This window comes from Elephas maximus, chromosome 9, assembly GCF_024166365.1.
Source record: "Elephas maximus indicus isolate mEleMax1 chromosome 9, mEleMax1 primary haplotype, whole genome shotgun sequence".
Taxonomy (NCBI): Eukaryota; Metazoa; Chordata; class Mammalia; order Proboscidea; family Elephantidae; genus Elephas; species Elephas maximus.
In genome coordinates, this window is record NC_064827.1 from 6,762,590 (window position 1) to 6,782,243 (window position 19,654).

The 19,654-nt window shown below is 44.4% G+C and overlaps 1 protein-coding gene across 9 annotated transcripts in view; it reads left to right on the forward strand.

Moving 5' to 3' along the window:
- Positions 1–19,654, forward strand: part of GLIS3 (GLIS family zinc finger 3) — a 608,428-nt gene that overhangs the window by 530,249 nt on the left and 58,525 nt on the right. For all 9 annotated transcript variants that reach the window (XM_049895332.1, XM_049895324.1, XM_049895326.1 and 6 more), the window contains one exon: positions 6,359–6,534. In XM_049895332.1, coding sequence (XP_049751289.1) covers positions 6,359–6,534 — 176 coding nt within the window. The remainder of the gene's footprint in view (positions 1–6,358; positions 6,535–19,654) is intronic.

Consider the following 19,654-nt stretch of genomic DNA (forward strand, 5'->3'; position numbering starts at 1 on the left):
AAAATCCTATGGAACAGTTCTACTCTGTAACACGTGGGGTCACCGTGAGTCAGAATCAACTTGATGGCAACGGGTTTGGTTTTCTGTTTTATCTTTAATAAAGAACAGAGCCAGAAGCAAACCCCAGTAGGTTTGATTCCCAAGCCACCTATCTTCTACAGCATCCACCGGCTTCTCCTTCCTTTTTCAGTTTAGCTGCATGTAAACCTCACCAGTTCTACTTGTCTTGGTTGGGACCTCCTGTTCTGGGAAATAATTTAAGACCGAGGATTGCATTTAGGGGAAAGATGACTGCTATGATTCTGGCCCACCTCACTGCAAGGTCAGGAAGCCCAATGGTAAGAGAGGAAAGACCATCTCTATGATCCTAGCCGACCTCACTGCAAGGTCGGGAAACCCAATGATCAGAGAGGGTGAGAGCAGGGAAAGCAAAGGAGGGCATGGAAGAGAAGGAACATGGCCAAGCAGTACCCCCAGTAATCTGTGGCCAAGAAATACCCCCCGATAATCTGTGCCCAAGCAGTACCCCCAATAATCCGTGGCCAAGCAGTACCCCCCGAATAATCCGACATTTTCTTAGGTGAGTATGAATGTTTGCAGAAACCTTTCCATATTTTTGCGCAGTGTCTTTTATAAGCCCTTGAAACCTATTTCCCAATTTCTTGTTTTTCGCCCAAATTGTTACTCATGCTAAGAATATACAAACTCCTGCACTAAGTAAGTGGAAATGGTTGACTCCGTTGTCTGGTTTCCTTTTGTGTGATCTCTTTCTGGTAAGCAGTGATTTTTTTTCCCTCTTATATTATGTGCATGTTTACGTAACAATCATTTATTGTTTCAAAGACGTATCAAAAGCCAAAGCTAGAGCCTGGAGAGCTATGTCCAGTGAAAGCTGTGAACTGTCAGCTGCGGCTGGTGGGCAGGGTCGGGCCCAGAAAAGATTTCCGAAGTCTTTCTTTGGCTCTTGGACGCTGCTGTAACTCAGGATTAGCAGAGTGATGTTATCTTGGCCTGATGGAGTTGGGGAGTGAGATATTTCATAGAAGAAAAAGAAAAGTAACTACCATTTTTTTATTAATTTTAGCATCAAAATTTCTACTTTACCTTCTTTTGATTAAAAAAAAAAACTTTTTGGGCCAAGTATTCTGACTATAAGCAGCCCTGGTGGTGTAACAGTTAAGCGCTTATTTGACTGCTAACTGAAAGGTTGGCGATTTGAACCCATCAAGCGACTCCGTGGGAGAAAGACCTGGCAATCTGGTCCCATAAAGATTAGAGCTAAGAAAACCCTATGGGGTAGTTCTACTCTGCCACATGGGGTCACTTTGAGTCAGAATTGACTCGAAGGCACCCAACAACAACATTGTGACCATACTCGTTATAGTGTGTGTGTGTGTGTGTGCGTGCGTGTGTGTGTTGAAGAAACGGGGTTGGAGAGTAGGTGAGGACTTTTAGAAGATGGGAATCTGAGGCCTTCACCCAAACTTCACCTATAATAAGAACCCTTTATGTGTTAAACATAGTAAGCTTCTGTATAGTAAATGTGTATGGTTGTTTATTTCTTCACTAGTTTGTCCTGACTGCTCAGTTTAATTCTTTTAACTTTTATGTGGCTTCTCTGGCATGACTTTTGCTCTGAGGTACCAGTGATTATTTTTGGCATTCCCAGGAGCCTTGCCTCTAAACAGTAGGACCCTCTTCCACCTTCTCCACTCCTCTCCCACACCCTCACCCCAGATTTTAATTTGCTATATTTCCACTCCAAGAAGCCCTGGTGGCACGATGGTTAAGAGCTCGGTTGATAACTGAAAGGTTGGCAGTTCAAATCCACCCAGTGACTGCGGAAGAAAGACCTGGCGATCAGCACTTATAAAGATAACAGCCTAGAAAACTCCATGAGGAGTTCTGTTGTGTCATATGGTATTGCTATGAGTTGGACTCGAAGATACCCAACAACAGCATGGGTTGGTTAATGAATAACCAAGTTATAAAAAGTAAATTTAAATTGAGAGGTTGAGAGAGTGTCAGATAAATACTGTCTAACATTTTGACGCAGTACCAAAATTGATTCTATGTGCTGTACTTGAAAATCTATCATATTTATGCACTCACTTCTAAGGCTGGACTTTTTAGTGCTGAGTTATGTATATCCTTGTTCCTGGCAATTGTCTAGATAACGAAGATCATTTTTGGCCCCGTTCAGCTTTTTTCTATGTATGCGAAAGCTAAAACTTTTCTATTTCTTCCCTTCCCAAATCAAAGCCTACTTTAAGTTGTTTATTTATTTTGCTTAGAATGTTTGGTGAAGTTGAGGGCCAGTGAAAGAGACCCTCAGTGAGATGGATCGGCCCAAGAGCCACAACAGTGGCCTCAGATATGCTAGCAATCTTGAGGATGATGCAGGGCCGGGCAATGTTTAGTTAGGACATATGGTTGCCATAAGTCAGAGCCCAACGGACAGCAGCTACCTGTATATCTACCTGTCTGTCTACCTCTCTATCTATCTAGAATCTATCTATATGTAAATATATAATATATAGATAGATATAGGATCTATTGTATGGACATGACATTATAGATGACTCCTAAATGCTCAAATGAATTCTCTTCTTTTGAGTTTGTTGACTATTACCCCTTTTTGGTAGCTGTTGTTTTGTGTGTGAATGAGTCAGTCCTGACACATAGTGCCCCACGTGACAAAAGTAGAACTGCCCCATAGGGCTTCCTAGGCTGTGATCTTTACAGGAGCAGATTGCCAGGTCTCTTCCACAGAGCAGCTGGTAGGTTTGAAGCACCGACCTTTCTGTTAGCAGCCGAGCACTTTAAGGACCTTTGCCAAAAAAATGCAATAGAGAAGTCACAATGACAGATTAGCAGTGATATCCACAGCCTCACAATTCAAACAGTCCCTCCTCCATTCCTGAAGATTTTTAGGGGCAGGCACCCTGCCTCCAGGATGCCGGTGTGGGGTGGGCGTGTGGACTCCTTCTAGCCCTGAAGTCTGTGCTCCCACAATTCCTATGTCTCCCTCCGGCTCCAAGCTCAGCAGCTTGTGACATATATTAAGGACATGTTCCCCAGGAAAATCGCCTCCATATGAGGAATCCTGGCACATGAGTTTTACTAGATGTTCTCAGGGCAGTGCCAGGATTTGTTTGCTGTGTTTTCTTTTAAAGCCATTCAGTACATCTTTTCAGGATAATTCCAGTTATTGAGATGATATGCTTGGAAAATATATATTTGCCCAGCTCAGGACACATCGTTACTGTTCCCTTCCAGAAGAATGGAGACGTAAACTATTGACTGAGTAGGCATTTTAATTCAGCTGGTCTGTTTAAGCGTCCCTTGACTTCTTTTCTGTAGAGGTTGTTTGTATTGTTAATTGCCTTTGAGTCTGCCCCTGATTCATGGTGACCCCATGCACGATGGAATAAAATGCTGCCTAGTCCTGGGCTATCCCCATGATCTGTTGTAGATCGGACTTTTGGAGTCCATAGGGTTTTCATTGGCTAATTTTCAAAAGTAGACTGCCAGACCTTTCTTCCTAGCCTTAATCTAGAGGCTCTGCTGAAATCTGCTCCACATCGTAGCAGCACAGAAGCGTCCACTGATGGACAGGTAGTGGCTGTGCGTTAAGCGTATTGGCCAGGAATCAAACCAGGTCTCCCGCCTGGAAGGTGAGAAGTCTGCCACTGGACCACCTCTGCCTCTCTCTAGTGGTTGACTAGTTCAGATCCTCCCATCTTGATCCCGATACAAGCTCCTTACATAGCCTTACCATACCTCAGCAAAGGAAAAACCAAAACAACGTGGAACTTTGTCCTATGGTTTTCTCATGCTTCCAGTAAACACAGAGAAGCTCTGCTTTATTGAATATTCCAGTTCAAAACATTGCAAGTTACTTGAAAAACTTGACTGGTTCATCCTCTCTTGTTAGCATTTGTGGCCCTTCACAAAAGCTGAGCAAAGTGAAATGACTCGTTCCTGTAAAGAAAGTGATGTAACCAGATGGTGACTTAAATGCACTGGTACAGAACAGAGTCTGTCTTTCTGCACAGTGTGAGAAACAGTCAGCTGAAAGTTTTCAGCTCAGTGGACTTTTTGTGGAGACTAAACAATTCATTCCACCACCCATCTGTCATTTGTTGTACTCTGAAGGCTTCCGTGTTCCTGTGATGCTGGAAGCTATGCCGCTGGTATTTCGGATACCAGCAGAGTCTTCCATGGTAGACAGGTGTCAGTGGAGCTTCCATAGTAAGGCAGACTAGGAAGAAAGGCCTGGCAATCTACTTCTGAAAGTTAGCCAGTGAAAACTCTATGGATCACAGCAGAATATTGTCTGATGTAGTTCCGGGAGATGAGCCCCCCAGGTTGGAAGGCACTCAGAGGTCATGGTGGCTTCAACAATGGACTCAAGTCATGCCAACAATCGTGAAGATGGTACAGGACTGGTCAATGTTTTGTTCTGTTGTACATGGGATCGCCATGAGTCAGAGTCAATTGGACGGTAACTAATACCAGTAAAACGAGTCATTCATTTCACTGTGTTGATGGATTCCCTGATCACCACACTTCCCCAGACCCTCATTGAACTGGCAAGCTGAGTATCATTTTGATACTCTGTGGACATAGCCAAAATTTTAACATCGTTTACACAAGTTGTCTTGGTCATCTAGTGCTGCTGTAACAGAAATACCACAAGTGGATGGCATTAACAAAGAGAAATGTATTTCCTCACAGTAAAGTAGGCTAAAAGTCCAAATGCAGGGTGTCAGCTCCCGGGGACAGCTTTCTCTCTCTGTTGGCTCTGGAGTAAGGTCCTTGTCCTCAATCTTCCCACGGTCAAGGAGCTTCTCAGGCACAGGGACTCTAGGTCCAAAGGACTCACTCTGCTCCTGGTGCTGCTTTCTTGGTGGTATGAGGTCCCCCCCTGTCTCTTTGCTTGCTTCTGTCTTTTATATCTCAAGAGATTGCCTCAAGACACAGTCCAATCCTGCAGACTGAGTCCTGCCTCACTAACACAACTGCTGCCCGTCCTCCCTCATTAACATCATAGAGGCAGGATTTACAACATACAGGAAAATCACACAACACCAGGAATCATAGCCCAGCCCAACTGATACATCTGGGGGAGGAGGGGACATAATTCAGTCCATGACACAAGTACAGCTTCTCTTCAATGTTGCCAGCTGCCGTCTAGTCGATTCTGACTCATGGCGACCCCATGTGTGTCAGAGTAGAACTGCACTCCATAAGGTTTTCAATGGCTGATTTTTGGGGAGCAGATTCCCAGTACTTTCTTCCAAGGTTCCTCTGGGTGGACTGGATCCTATAACCTTATGGTTAGGAGCCAAGCACGTTCGCCATTTGCAGGGACTCCCCTTCATTGTTAGAAAGTATAAACTATCTTTTTAAACCTAGTGAGTCAGATGTTGTCAATTCTGTCCTACAATCAGAAGATCAGTGTCCGATTATCCATATCATGTCTCAGGTTACTGGACAGTGTCATCGTATTTAAACAGCAATATGCCCCCTGCCCCGCCCTGAAAACTACCGATAGTCTTCCTGCCATTGGCACATGCTACTGCGGAAGACAGTTCTGTTACACCCTTGGCGAGTGTTCTTTGCTGAGCGTAGAACCCTCTCAGATCTCTTGGGTTCTGGGTTTCAAAGCACACTTGACCCTTAAGGTGTAAGTTAATTTATTCTTGGCAAAAGAAAATGGATTGTTTAAAGAGAATTAGAGGATTAGAGGGACTTACAATAAAGACTTGTAACACTTTTTGGACATTGACTATGTCTTACAAAACATTTATGAGCTACGTGTAAATGAATCAGAAACATATGGATTAATTTCCCCTAAGATGCTAACGGATTTTAAAATTAGCAGAATAAGGGCCTAGCCAAATGTGCTTTGAATTTCACCAAACCCAGAATATTTGAAACATAGTTTAAGAAGCTTGACAAACCCAAACTCTCTCTAGGTTTTCCCTTGGGTGGGTTGCTTTTATCCACTCACTATTTTTTTTTTATCCCAGTTGAGATTTTGTCCTTGTTGAATGCCATGGAGTTGATTTTGACTCACAGCGACCCCGTGTGACAGAGTAGAGCTGCCCCGTAGGGTTTTTCGGGCTGTAATCTTTACAGCAGCAGATCGCCAGGCCTTTCTCCCACACAAACCGCCAAGCTTTCAATTAAGGTTTTAGGGGTTACAAGGAGGAGAGAAAAGTCCTAAAGGTTTTTTTTCAAAGGGATTATCACCCTCTTTTTTTTTTTTATAGGCAGAACAGAACGTTAGAACCAGGCTTTGAGGAGTTTGTCTTGGCCCTTATGTTTTCTCTTATAATTGTTTTCTCAGGTTTGTGCCTTCTGCTTTATCTCCACACCACATCAGTCCCCAAAGAGGACCAGCCCCCTCTTCAATACTGCAGAGAACCCAGCCTCCCCAGCCCCAGCAGCCAGCAGGGTCCCACCTGAAGTCCTACCAGCCGGAAGCAAACTCTTCTTTTCAACCAAATGGCATCCATGTCCATGGTAAGTGACGCCTGGCAGTCCCTTGAGTTTTCAAAAGTGCTGTTGTTTTTAATCAAGGGTCTGAGTTACCAGTTGTGGATTTCAGATGTTCTGTTATACACCCAGCCTAGACGTGGATGGCTTTCCTCTACGATTTCACATTTAGTAGTCATGAAATCCTGTACTGTTTTCCTGGCTTTGGCCCTAAGGCGGGTAGGACTTCTGACACCCCAGGGTGGTCCACCCAAGGTAATGATTCGTTAGCAGATCTACTTGCTCCAGGCAGAGGCCTTGGCAACAGCACCTTGTTTTCTAAACAATGAGCAGCCTGTTAAAGGGAGCAGCAGAGTTCTCTTGCTTTTCCTCTCATACGCCTTTGCCCCCATCTCCATACGGCCAGATCCTCTCCATCCTTCAAGGGCCAGATGAAATGCCACCTCCTCCCTGAAGCCTTCCCTGATCCCCCCTGCTCAAGATAATTCCTCAACTTAGTGGACTTTTTGCAGCAATTGGTTGGTGGCTGTGCTAAGGGTGCAGGGTGGGGGCGTGAGGACACTCTAAACTTGGGTTGCACATCACCTGTGTTTCTCTGATCATACCTATGGTCACTCTTCCCAGAAACATATATATCTGTGTCTTAAACTTATCTTCACTATTAATCTGTAAGCTTCTCTCTGAGGACAGAATTTTCTGCTCCATCGGTGTAGCTCTCAGAGAACTTAGCAAGGTTCTTCACATGTAGCAAAGACTCACAGACACGTGGTAGGTGGATGGAGGGAGGAAGGGAGGAAAGGCAAGAGAAATCACAGTCGTTTTCAAAATGTGCCCATCTCCTTATGTGTTATCGTAGCACACACATGGAGACCTATTCCCTTGTCTTTGTTTTCTTTTAACCTGTTATACAGATTCGGGCAAATGTCTTAGTGAAGATCCATAAAAGATTGAATTGTCAAGTCATAGACTCCAGCTACACATAGCCTTTTAATCCCCTGGGGCAGTCAGACTTTCTGTATAACAGAAGGGTTACCATCCCTTTAAACTGAATGTTTTAGCTTCTTGTGAAAAATATGACTTCCTACATCAGCCTCTTGCTGACTCCTGAATTTGCTCCATGTGAGTTATCACTTGAAATTCACGGATCATGTCCCCCAAACAAATCTAAGTCAATATTCAAACCACGTGTGAGTTGGTATGAGTAAGTCCCAAAGATGGCAGAACCCAGCAGTCCTGTGGAGCTGGGCTTGGGTAAGAACACCGCAGTAAGGGGCTGGACAGCCGAAGAGGAGGCAGTGAACAGACAGGGGCAGGCAGTAGGAAGGGAAAGACCTTGAGGAGCAGGGCCCCTGGCTCTAGCTCAAACTTCCAGCCATCTCCTGACCACCCTCTTCCCATGCCGCCACCCTGCACCCTAAGCATAACCACCACCCAGGTGCTGTCAAGACAACTCTGAGTCACGGCAGCCCTATATGTGTGAGAGTAGAACTGTGCTCCGCGGGGTTTTCAATGGGTGACGTTTCAGGAGTAGCCCACCTTTCTCCTGCTATCCAAACCCCCTGTTTCTCAGCAAAGCTTGGCCTCCCATCATTCTTTGGGCCTGGGGTAATTTCTACTTTCTTCTATCTGGTGAATTTCTTCCCAAGCTTTTGTTATTTATTTACTCAACCAACAGGTATTTTTTGAGTGCCTACTGTGTGCAAGGCAAAGATGTGTAACAAAGAGCAACAAGGGAAACTCTCCCTTTTGTAGGGATCCTCTCAGCCCAGTCCCCCCTTGACTAACGTTGGAGAGACCCAGGTCCCCTGTGCTGCGAAGCTGTCCTCACCCCGCCCAAGTAGGAGGTGGGCCACGTGCATGTGGGCTGTGCACAGAACACCAGTTGTCTTCGATCCCATTCTGACTCGTGCTGATCCTGTGTGTGTCAGAATAGAACTATGCTCTAGAGAGTTTTCAGTCACGGATTTTTCAGAAGTAGATTGCCAGGCCTTTCTTTTAAGGTGCCTCAGGGTGGACTCAAACCACCAGCCTTTCAGTTAGCATCTCAGTTAGCATCTAAGCATGTTAACCACTTGCACGACCCAAAAACCAAACTCATTGTCATTGAGTTGATTCCAACTAATAGTGACCCTATAGGACAGAGTAAAACTGCCCCGTAGGGTTTCCAAGGCTGTTATCTTGACAGAAGCACACTGCCACATCTTTCTTCCACAGGGCAGTTGGTGGGTTTGAACCACTAACCTTTTGGTTAGCAGCCAAGCACTTTGACCACTGTGCCACCAGGGCTTCTTTGCACCACACCCAAACCAAACAGGGACTCCTTAATATAGAATAGGTCATTGATTCAAAGATGTACATTTTAATGTCTCTGACATGTCTCCCAGTCAGTGGCATCAAATAATTGACACCGATTTTTCTTTCTGGTGCTATCTAAAAAAAAAAATGGAATAACTCACCGTTGACAATGTCATCATTCCAATGAAATGCACTATAACACACTTTGATTACAACAGTGAAAAAATTTTTTTTTTAATTTAACAATTAACCTACGTGCAGAAAAAAAATTAGAAGGAAATTCTCTAAAATATTAATAGTTTTTCTATCAAGTTGGTAGGATAACAGGTGATTTCATATTTGTTTCTGCTTTCTAAAGAAATAAAAGAGTTTTGGGAATTGGACCAATTTGAATCCACATACCAGTCTGCTGTGAACACTGTTTCTGGGCAAATTGCTGAGCCACAGTTCATGGAAGATGGGGAAGGCCTTGTCTACTCCCTTAGGGTTCTCTAAAGAAGCAGAAGCAGACCACTCTTTAGGATAAGGACAAAATGTGCCCAGTTTATGTAATATTCTTCAAGTGGGTGATACAGTGCTGGGAGTGAGAAGATAGAAACCTTCTTGTTAGTTGTTAGCTGCCAGTGAGTCATGGCAACCCCTTCTCAGTGGGTTATATTTGTTGGGTGTGCCTTTCAGCTGGTGTTAGACTAGTTTTTCAGTGCAGAAATGTGCTCATATATAGATATTGCTACTTTATATTGGTCCATGAAATGTTAGAACTCAGAGGAGTTTTGGTTTCAGAGGTGAAGAAAAAAATGAAATGGACTGGCCTTTGTTACTCCCACCATGCTAATTGCTACCAAGCTAAGACCTGTGTTCTTTGTGTATTTTTATTAAAAGATGTTTTGTAAAAGGCGTGCTTTGAAAAGATAGGTAGTGCTACTTTTTCAAGTTCTCGCCTAGTTTGCCAGATCCGGCATCATGGAAACAGGGAGCTTCATCCCCTAATAAAACTTGATTTTTTAAAGCCCCAAGCAGTGTCACAGGGTTGCTAACGCGGTATTGCTACAGTGAGTGTTTGTTCTTTTTCAAGATGTTCATGGCTGTAACGAGCATCCTCACCCGCAACTTCTGTTCTCCCTGTGGCAGCTAGAGGTCAGGAAGAAATGTCATGGCCATATTTTTAGAGATGGGAACTAGACACATGAGAGTGTCGAATCCCGAGGTATTGCTGCCTTGGCAAAAAATACAGGCACCCTGCACAAGAGGTCCCCATTTCCAAGCCACATTCTTAATCAACATGTTTTCTAAGTCAAAGGCACACCAAGAAAAATACGTATTTATGTTTTTCAGTGAGGAAATGTGCTTGTATGTAGATATTGTTACATTACATTGAGCCCTGAAAAGTTGGAACTCAGCGGGGTTTGGGGCTTATGTGGATGAAGAAGAAAATGAGGTCCACTGAGCTACGTTAAACAGCCATGCTGATTGATACCAAACTAAGACGTTGCATGGCCTCTGTATATTTCTATTGAAAGGTTTTTTCCAAAAGGTGTACTTCTTTTTCCTGTTTTCTCACCTAGCAAATGACCCAGGACCAGAGCTCAGTTTTGTTGATCCTACACCCTCTTCACCCATTCATCTTGCCTTCATTAGTACAGCAGATAAGGTGTCCTTGCTTTCAGTGCTTGAATGAGGATAGCATTTATGGGTCTATGTTTGCGTGGCATCTCCAAGGCAACTTCGCAGTACATTTTAGTCTTTTATTTCCCATGTAAACGTAAGCACAACTCCTTCCAACCATATAAGCATGTTCTTCAATCTTTTCTTTTTCTCTAGGATGATTCACTGGCCCAGGCAAGCTTCAGGGTTTTGCCTGGGTTAGTTGCCTGAGAGTTGGTATTTGTGCATTTCGTTGGGGTCGTGATGGACCATTTCTTTTTAAATGCTCTCTTCGCTCCAGATTTTTACAGTGCCCTGGAAATCGCTAGAACGTCATTTGCACAAACTTCCTGCTTCTGAGCCCATCCGGGAGATGTGGAGCTAGTTCAGCAAGTGTTTATTGGTCACCCCATTTGTGCCAGGCAAACATGAATGTCATTTAATCAACATGCTGCGCAATGATAGAAGAGACGCGAGGCACCCAGTTTATTCAGAGGAAGGTGTCAGAGAAATGTTCATAGGGTGATGCTTGAATAGGGTTTTGATGATAAATAGTTCCCTGGGGAGGCAAAGTGGAGAAAGATATCCCGGTCAGAGGAAAAGCAAAGAGTACAGGCAAGACCAGGCGGCAGCACGGTGTGTGTATACAGAGAACGGCCAGCAGGAGTCAGTATGTGGCTGGGCATAAAGGGAAGCCGTGGGTGGGGGGAGAGGAGGCTGGGCAACCAGCAAATCGGTTGCCACTGAGTCAGCTTTGACTCACGATGACCCCATGTGTGTCAGAGTGCAAATGGGTTTCACGGAGTATTCAATGGCGTATTTTTCAGAAGTAGATTGCCAGGCCTTTCCTCCAAGGTGCATCTGGGGGACTCCAACCTCCAGCCTTTTGGCTAACAGCCAAATGCATTAACCATTTCGACTCCTTAACATAAAAACAACATCAACAATTAAAAACAAAAAAAAACCTGTTTCTGTACAGAATCATATTTACAGGTGCAAAACAAAACAAACAAAAAAATTAGTTGCCATCTAGTTGATTCCAACTCACGGCGACCCCATGTGTGTGAGAGTAGAACTGTGCTCCATGGGGTTTTTAATGGTGGATTTTTCCGAAGTAGATCGCCAAGCCTTTCTTCCAAGGCACCTCTGCATAAGTTCAGGCCACCAACCCTTTGGCTAGTAGCCCAGCGCTTCACAGTTTGTACCACCCAGAGCCTCATCTTGCAGGTATAGGGGCCAGGATTTTGGTATACAATTTGGGGGTCACAGTTCAATCCACAACATCAAGCTTTCCACTGCTGGCTCTTGTTCTCGCCGTTCTCAGTTGCCGACACAAAGATTTCCATCACCCGAGGTCCTCTCCTTAGATTTCATTAAGAAAACACCATGGAGCTCCTCCCAGTGGGAAGTGGGCGCCTTCCCTGTTGGTCTGGCTCATGTGGTTCTTAACTTGTCTTTCTCATGATTTAAACTGCCTTGAAGAAACAGCCCCGTCAGCTCCCAGACAATGGTGGCATTTTCCTACCTCGGTATGGAGCTGTAAGCTTGTCAGCTCCGTTCAAATTGACTGCATCAAGGAACAAAGGGTTTCCATCCACCAACAGGCCTCCAGAACAAAACACGCTATAAATGGCTTGTCCTACCAGACACTGAAGCATCTTTCAAGCTATAGAAATCTCATAGCACTGATATTTAAATGGAAACAAGGTGGCAGGTACACGTTTAACTAACTCCATCCTCTGTCAGCTGTTTGCTTAGAGTGATTGCACAATGAGGCCTTCCAGAAAGAGTGCAGTTGGCAACAGACACAGCTGATCTCATTTCTGGGACATTACAGTGTTAAATGTTTAAAAGCTTTTTTTTTTTTTTTTAAAGGCGAGTTATAAAGACAATAAACACACTCACCTCCCAGAGGAAATTTAGTCACATCTGCCTCTTGTGAAATAATGAAGTAGTAACTGGAGAAATTGAAGAATTTAAGCATGTATCACTTCTTATAATCTCAGGAAGGCAAGTAAGGTTTATTGTAAATCAGCAGCGTAATAGTCTTCATTTAGAAAGTTGTGAAATACTCACAAAAGGGTTGAGCCAGTGAGTGTACTGCGTGTTACTCGGATGTTATTGTCAGCAGGACTGATCAGGAATAATTTTCGGTATCAGCCGTAATGTAATGTCGTTAACGCACACATATATCTTTTCGCACACTCTCTAGGAAAGATTTCTAAAAGAAAAATAGCTGGATTCGTGGGTCTACACACTTCAAAGTTGGATAGGCACTGCTGTCCCTTTACAAAGGGCATCTGTTCATATTTTCATTGAACACTAAAGGAGTTTTAATAATAACGGGAATTAAGTCACAGAAAGTACTACTTGAGTTTTGTAAAATATTGTTTATAAAGCAGTTTGCTCTCTTGCATCCAGCCAGTTGAAATACAAGTTGTATTATTTGTAACATGACAGTTTGTTTTCTTAGTTAGAACTCAAAAATTTATTGAAGAGAAGCAAAATATCCAGAAAATTTCCATTTCACCAATTGCTGGGGCTTCTCTGTCAGTTCATTTAAAAACACGTGTAGAAAAGTGTTTAAAACCCTTTGCCATCAAGTGAATTCCTACTCATAACGACCCTATAGGTCAGAGAAGAACTGCCCTACAGGCTTCCAAGGGGTGGCTGGTGGATTCGAACTGCCGACCTTTTGGTTAGCAGCCAAAAGCTTAACCACTGCATTACCAGGGCTCCAACAAAAGTGAAAAGGTCCCCCTCATTCACCGTCCATAGAAAGCACTGCCTCCTTCCCCTTCCTCTCCACATTCCCTTCGTGGTTATTCACCTTATCAACCTTGGAGACCATCTAACAACGTCCTCTGACTTCCGAACTTGAATCTCTCAGCCATGCCAAGGTGCCAACCTAAATGCCTGGTCCATGCCAACAGCCACTGAATACCTTAAAAACAAGAAAAAAAAACCATCGTGGTCGAGTCAATTCTAACCCATAGCAACCCTATAGGACAGAGTAGAACTGCCCCATGGGGTTTCCAAGGAGCTGCTGGTAGATTCCAGCTGCTGACCTTTTGGTTAGCCACCACTTAACCACTGCACCACCTAGGATCCCTGAATGCCTTTAACCTGTTACCATCTGGTTGATTCCAACTCATAGCAACCCTATAGTGAACAGTATTAGAGATTTAGTGCTTTTTCATTCTTTGGGGGCAGTAGTGATATTAGTCCAGGAGCAAATATTCTGTTTTATATCTGAAAGTCATGAATTTATCTTCTAAAGAATAAAGCTCTTGAAATCAAGTTAAATATTTTTCTTGTAACTATATTTTAAGGTCTGCTCAGTTGGACTCTTCAGAGCTGAACATATTCATAGCAATCTGTGTCTTGTAATTCTCGTATTTTTAGTTGGAATTTTTCTTGTCAGTATGATAAGTAGTTGATGGTTTAGAAGGTAAAAAGGGTGAATACCTTTGGATGGAGTTTCCTTCATATAAAAAAGGGGGGAAAAAAACCACCCACACATCAGGAACACCTGAATTACTGCTAGTGCAGCCACTGTGATAATAAACACAACAAATAGAACAACAAAAACAATAAAACTTCAGAACTGGCTTGATCTGTTCCCATTTGGATCACCTCAGTTTCCTTGGAAATTCTAGTTGGTTGATTCAGAATTTGTGAGTGCTCTTTCTAATCACAGGAATTTCTCCCCTGTAACTAGATTGTTCTGACTAAACTACCGGTTTCATTCTTTTGCAAGGTCTTTGAGAACTAGACCTCAAGTTTCAAGTCTATTAAAGTAAAAACATTCAGGCGTTTTTCTAGATCATTTGAGGGAAACCACCAACCCTCCCCTTATCTCATTCCTTCATCAAACCCAACCTCCTTTCCCACATCCCAGAGCAAAACCTTTCCCTCACATTCTTAAATTTCCTCATCCTTATGGCAAAATGATCCTGGGAATCTGCATTAGCCAAGTAATTACCCAAGGTCCTTTGCGCCGGTGCTGTGGGCTGACTTGATATTTCTATCAGTACCAATGAGGGCAGCGGCACTGCTTTACATTTATATTCAAATATGTATTTTGTAAATCACACTTACATTGTTGTTGTTGTTAGTTGCCACTGAGTCAGCTCCAACTGATGACGACAAAACGTTTGCTGGTCCTGCGCCATCTTCGTGGTTCTTGGTATGTTTGAGCCCCGTTGTGTCACTCCATTACATTGAGGCTTTTCCTCATTTTTGCTGACCCTCTACCTCACCAAACATGATGTCCTTTTCTAGCAATTGGACTGTCCTGATTACGTGTCCAAAATAAGCACCTAGCTTCTAAGGAGCATCTTGGTTATATTTTTTCTAAGTGTGATGTGTTCCTTCTTCTGCCAGTCTATGATATATTCAATATTCTTCGCCAATACCACAATTTAAATGAATTACTTCTTCTCCTCTCTTCCTTTTTCATTGTCTGGCTTTCACATGCATCTAAGACAATTGCAGAGAACATGGCTGGGGTCAGGCACACGTTAGTCATCAAAGCGGCAGATGATACTCTTACATACATACTTTTTATTTTTTTTTTTTCCTAGTGTCTGGCGTCGTGGCGTAGAGCCCGGCTGCTAACCAAAATGTTGGCAGTTCAAATCCACCAGCCACTCCTTGGAAACACTATGGGGCAGTTCTACTTTGTCCTGTAGGGTCGCTCTGAGTCAGAATTGACTGGACGGCAGTGGGTACCTGGTGTCAGAGTCTGTTGACCATATAGAAACAGCTCAATAAAACATTGCTGGATGACACTGAAGTCCTTGTTATAATCCTGTAACGAGCACAGGGAATACATCCTTGCCCTTATTTAGAGACTAGGCTCAGAGTAAGAGTGTGCCTTGACGCTGGGATGGTTTCCTCAGAGCGCCCAGGGTATTCCGTGGATGGTTCAGTCGCTTATGTCTCCTGCCCACTCTTGTTTTATCTCTTCAGGTTCAGCGGCCTCTCCAACATTTTGCAGGAAAGGGCGACTCAGCAGTAAAGCCCTGCAGCTCACCTGGAAAGGGCCAGTCATGTTTTCATCACCTTTGCTGTTTCCTTCATTTAAAAAGAACCCAGTGATGGGAAGTCCCTTTATTTTCTGAAACCTTTGTGGGCTGTTGTGCGTAAGGTACACAGATCAGTGTCTTCAAGCTCCGTTTTTATCTATTCGACTGTCAACATTTTGGCCAAAGGCTCTAGCTGCAGGTGCCATGCACTCATTCATTTACTCATTCCCAAATGTCCGGCTCCTACTGTGTGCCAGGCCCAGGTCTGGGTGCTGGAGCTACATCAATGGAGAAAACACAGAAGTCCCCACCTGTTCTGAGCTAATAACTAAGGGCTGTTAGTGCTATGTGGTATTACTGTGCCATCCAGTCAGTAGGGCATGATTCTTTTGTGTGTGTGTATATGTGTGTGCTTTAAGTCAAAGTTCACAAATCAGGTCAGTCTGTCAAACCAAAACTTACATACACCTTGCTGTATTGCTCCCTCCCTAACGAGACAGCACACTCCTTCTCTCCGCTGTGTATTCCCCATGCTCATTCAGCCAGCTTCCGTCCCCCCTGCCTTCTCATCTCGCCTCCACATAGAAGCTGCCCGCATAGGCTCATATGTCTACTTGATCCATGAAGCTTACTCCTCACCAGTATCATTTTCTATCTTATAGTCCAGGCCAATCCCTGTCTGAAAAATTGGCTTTGGGAATGGTTCCTGTCTTGGCTAACAGAAGGTCTGGGGACTGTGACCTCTGGAGTCCTTCTAGTCTCAGTCAGACCATTAAGTCTGGTCTTTTTACGAGAATTTGAGATCTGCATCCCACTGCTCACCTGCCCCCTTAGGGGTTCTCTGTTGTGTTCTCTGTTAGGCCAGTCATTGGTTGTAGCCGAGCACCATCTAGTTCTTCTGGTCTCAGGCTGATGTAGTCTCTGATTTATGTGGCCCTTTCTGTCTCTTGGGCTCATAATTACCTTGTGTCTTTGGTGTTCTTCATTCTCCTTTGGTCCAGGTGGGTTGAGACCAACTGATACATCTTGGATGGCTGCTTTCTAGCATTTAAAACCCCAGATGCCACTCACCAAAGTGGGATGCAGAATGTTTTCTTAATAGATTTTATTATGCCAATTGACCTAGATGTCCCCTGAAACCATGGTCCCCAGACCCCCGCCCCACTGCTCTGGCCTTCAAAGCATTCAATTTATTCAGGAAACTTCTTTGCTTTTGGTTTAGTCCAGTTGTGCTGACCTCTACTGTATTGCGTGATGTCTTTCCTTTCACCTAAAATAGTGCTTGTCTACTATCTAATTAGGGTGTGATTCTTGACAAGCAAAACCTTTGAGCTTAACAGTGAGAGGATATTCTTCCTGGTCCATGTGTAGGCAGGGAATCATGTCACCAATTTGTTCCGGAGAACACTTAGCACAGTCCCTGGGTGCTGCAAACATTAACACACTCGGCTTCTAACTGAAAGGTTGGGAGTTGAAGTCCACCCAGCGGTGCCTTGGAGGAAAGGCCTGGCAATCTATATCCAACGAAGCAGCCATTGAAAACCCTATGGAACACAGTTCTACTCTGACATGCAGGGGGGCTCCAGGGGTCTGGGCCAACTCAACAAATGGGTGGAAAATACATAGTGAAAAATCAGGAGTTTGGTGTGCGGTGGAATGAGATTTAGCAGGAAAGGAAGGAACCTGGAGATTAAACACACCCCTCAGAGTGTGGCCCCAGATGGCAGTGAGAGGAAGTCTGTGTAGCCAGAGAAGTGTAGCAGAGATGGTAGGTTATAAGTTGAGTTGACCAGATTAGTGGTCAGTGTCCACAAGGTCTGACAAGGTAAGAGGCAAGTTTCCTGACAGGGATACTGGGATCTGGTGACATTGTCTGGTCTCACAAATTCAATGTCCACTCTTCTATCTCAAACCCACTTATACAGAATTCTGTATTCTTTCGCTCCAAGCCCAAATTTAATCTCACCAGAACCTTCTAGGCAGCAGATTTCTGGGAGGCTTGACAGCATGTAGCAGAGATTGTGAGGTAGAGGTTTACGGGAGAAGTCATCAAGCTGTTGGCACACCGGAGGACAGGTCCCATGGTTAGAGGGGTCACTGTGCTGGGAGATCGTATAATCACAAACTTGGATTCAGAGAAACAAGAAGTCACCTAGTTAGTGGACAGGATGTAACGTGGGAGTTTGGTTACAGATAGACAACAGAAGTTTTGGCCACAAGATAAGTAAGGGCCAACGGTGACACAAGACTTCTGAGTCACTCAAGAGAGGTCCCATGATTTCACCTTGACCAAGAACTTAACGTCTGAGGAAGGCACTGGGGGAGGGAGCCAGGCAGGTAATCTCAATCCGTATCTGCTGAGAATATAATCCACGCTCTCTTTACAACAGTCCTCATCACTATGTTCCCAGGAGCCCCAGAGCTCAGCAGAAGGGTGTGGGGTTAGCCCAAGGGGAAGAGATGCCCTCCGAAGAGCTCTCCTCCCCATTTTATTTTATTTTTTTATGAACTTTAGGTGAAGGTTTACAGAACAAACATAGTTTCTCATCAAACAGTTAGTATACACATTGTTGTGTGACATTGGTTAACAACCCCACGACATGTCAACACTCTCCCTTCTCAACCTCTCCTCCTCATTTTAAATGAAATCAGAGCTGCTCTGATTTTGCTATTAGGATTTCATTTGGAAAACATTTAAACATTTAAAAATCACTGTTTTTAGGTAAAGGCGTTCATTGTTGTTGTTAGGTGCTATCGAGTCAATTCCGACTCAAAGCAACCCCGTGTGACAGAGTAGAACTGTTCCTTAGGTTTTCTAAGCTGTAAACTTTACAGGAGCAGATGGCCCAGTCTTTCTCCGGCAGAGCAGCTGGGTGGGTTCGAACCACCAAACTTTCGGTTAGCCTTAAAGATGTTCATTAGAGCACCTCAGACTTTAGTGTAGGAACCACCTTATTAAACGTGTGGATTTCCTGGCCCCTGCTCCAGAGATTCGGGCTCAGCAGGTCTTAGGTAGAATCGAACAAGCCTGCGCAGGGAGAGCTGATGATTAAGCATCATGGGCCTAGACCCCAAGTGTAGGACTCAGTGCCCCCTCTCCTGACTCCTTAATCAGGGATAATACAAAGGAAGCCATTTGCCTGTGTCCAAGCAGGTCAACACTTTCTAGCTTGCTTTCTTGGAGTTCCTGGGTAGCCCAGATGGTTAGTGTGCACGGCTGCTAACTGAAAGGTTAGCAGTTCGAATCCACCCAGAGATGCCTTGGAAGAAAGGCCTGGCCATCTACTTCTGAAAAATCAGCCATTGAAAACCCGTGGTGCACAGTTCTACTCTGACACACATAAGGTCATCGTGAGTCGGGGTCACTGTGAGTCGGGGTCACTGTGAGTCGGGGTCACTGTGAGTCAGGGTCGTCATGAGTCGAGGTCGCCATGAGTCGGGGTCACCATGAGTCAGGGTTGTCATGAGTCGAGCTCGCCATGATTTGGAGTCGACTCAACGGCAGCTGGTTTGGTGTATGGTTTTTCTTCCTTCACCTCCTGGGAAGCCCTATAAGTGTGGCGCAGCCTAGGAGCTGAAAGAACCAGGACGGCTCTCCTGGACCTCAGGGACACCAGAGAACTGCGGTGCGGCAGCTGTTCCTTTGAACATGCCTTTAAATCCCCGTTGGGAACTCCTGCTCTGCCAGAGCTTTCTCACAGCAAAGCCGACTTGGAAGGAAAAGTGAAAAAAGAATTAAATCTTCATTCTTTGCCATCTTACCTCTGTTCTGCTTTAGGCCAGTGGACCCTGGAGTCAAAAGGCTGCTTGTGAGCCTCTGTGGTGAAGAGCCTCACACAGCCCTGGGCAGACTTAACTCTGTACACAGAGATGGGAGGATAATAAGAAACGCCAGACAATACAAAAAAAAAAAAAAAGTTGCCATGAGGTTGATTCCAACTCATGGTGGCCCCCATGTGTGTCAGAGTAGATCTGTGCTCCGTAGGGTTTCCAATGGCTGATTTTTTTTTGGAAGTAGATTGCCAGACCTTTCTTCCAAGGCACCTCTGGGTAAACTCCAACCTCCAACCTTTCAGTTAGCAGCCGAGAGCGTTAACCACTTACACTACTGAAACCACAGGGGCTAGGGTTTTCAGTGGATTTTACAGTTTGCAAAATATTTTCACACTTATTTCCTT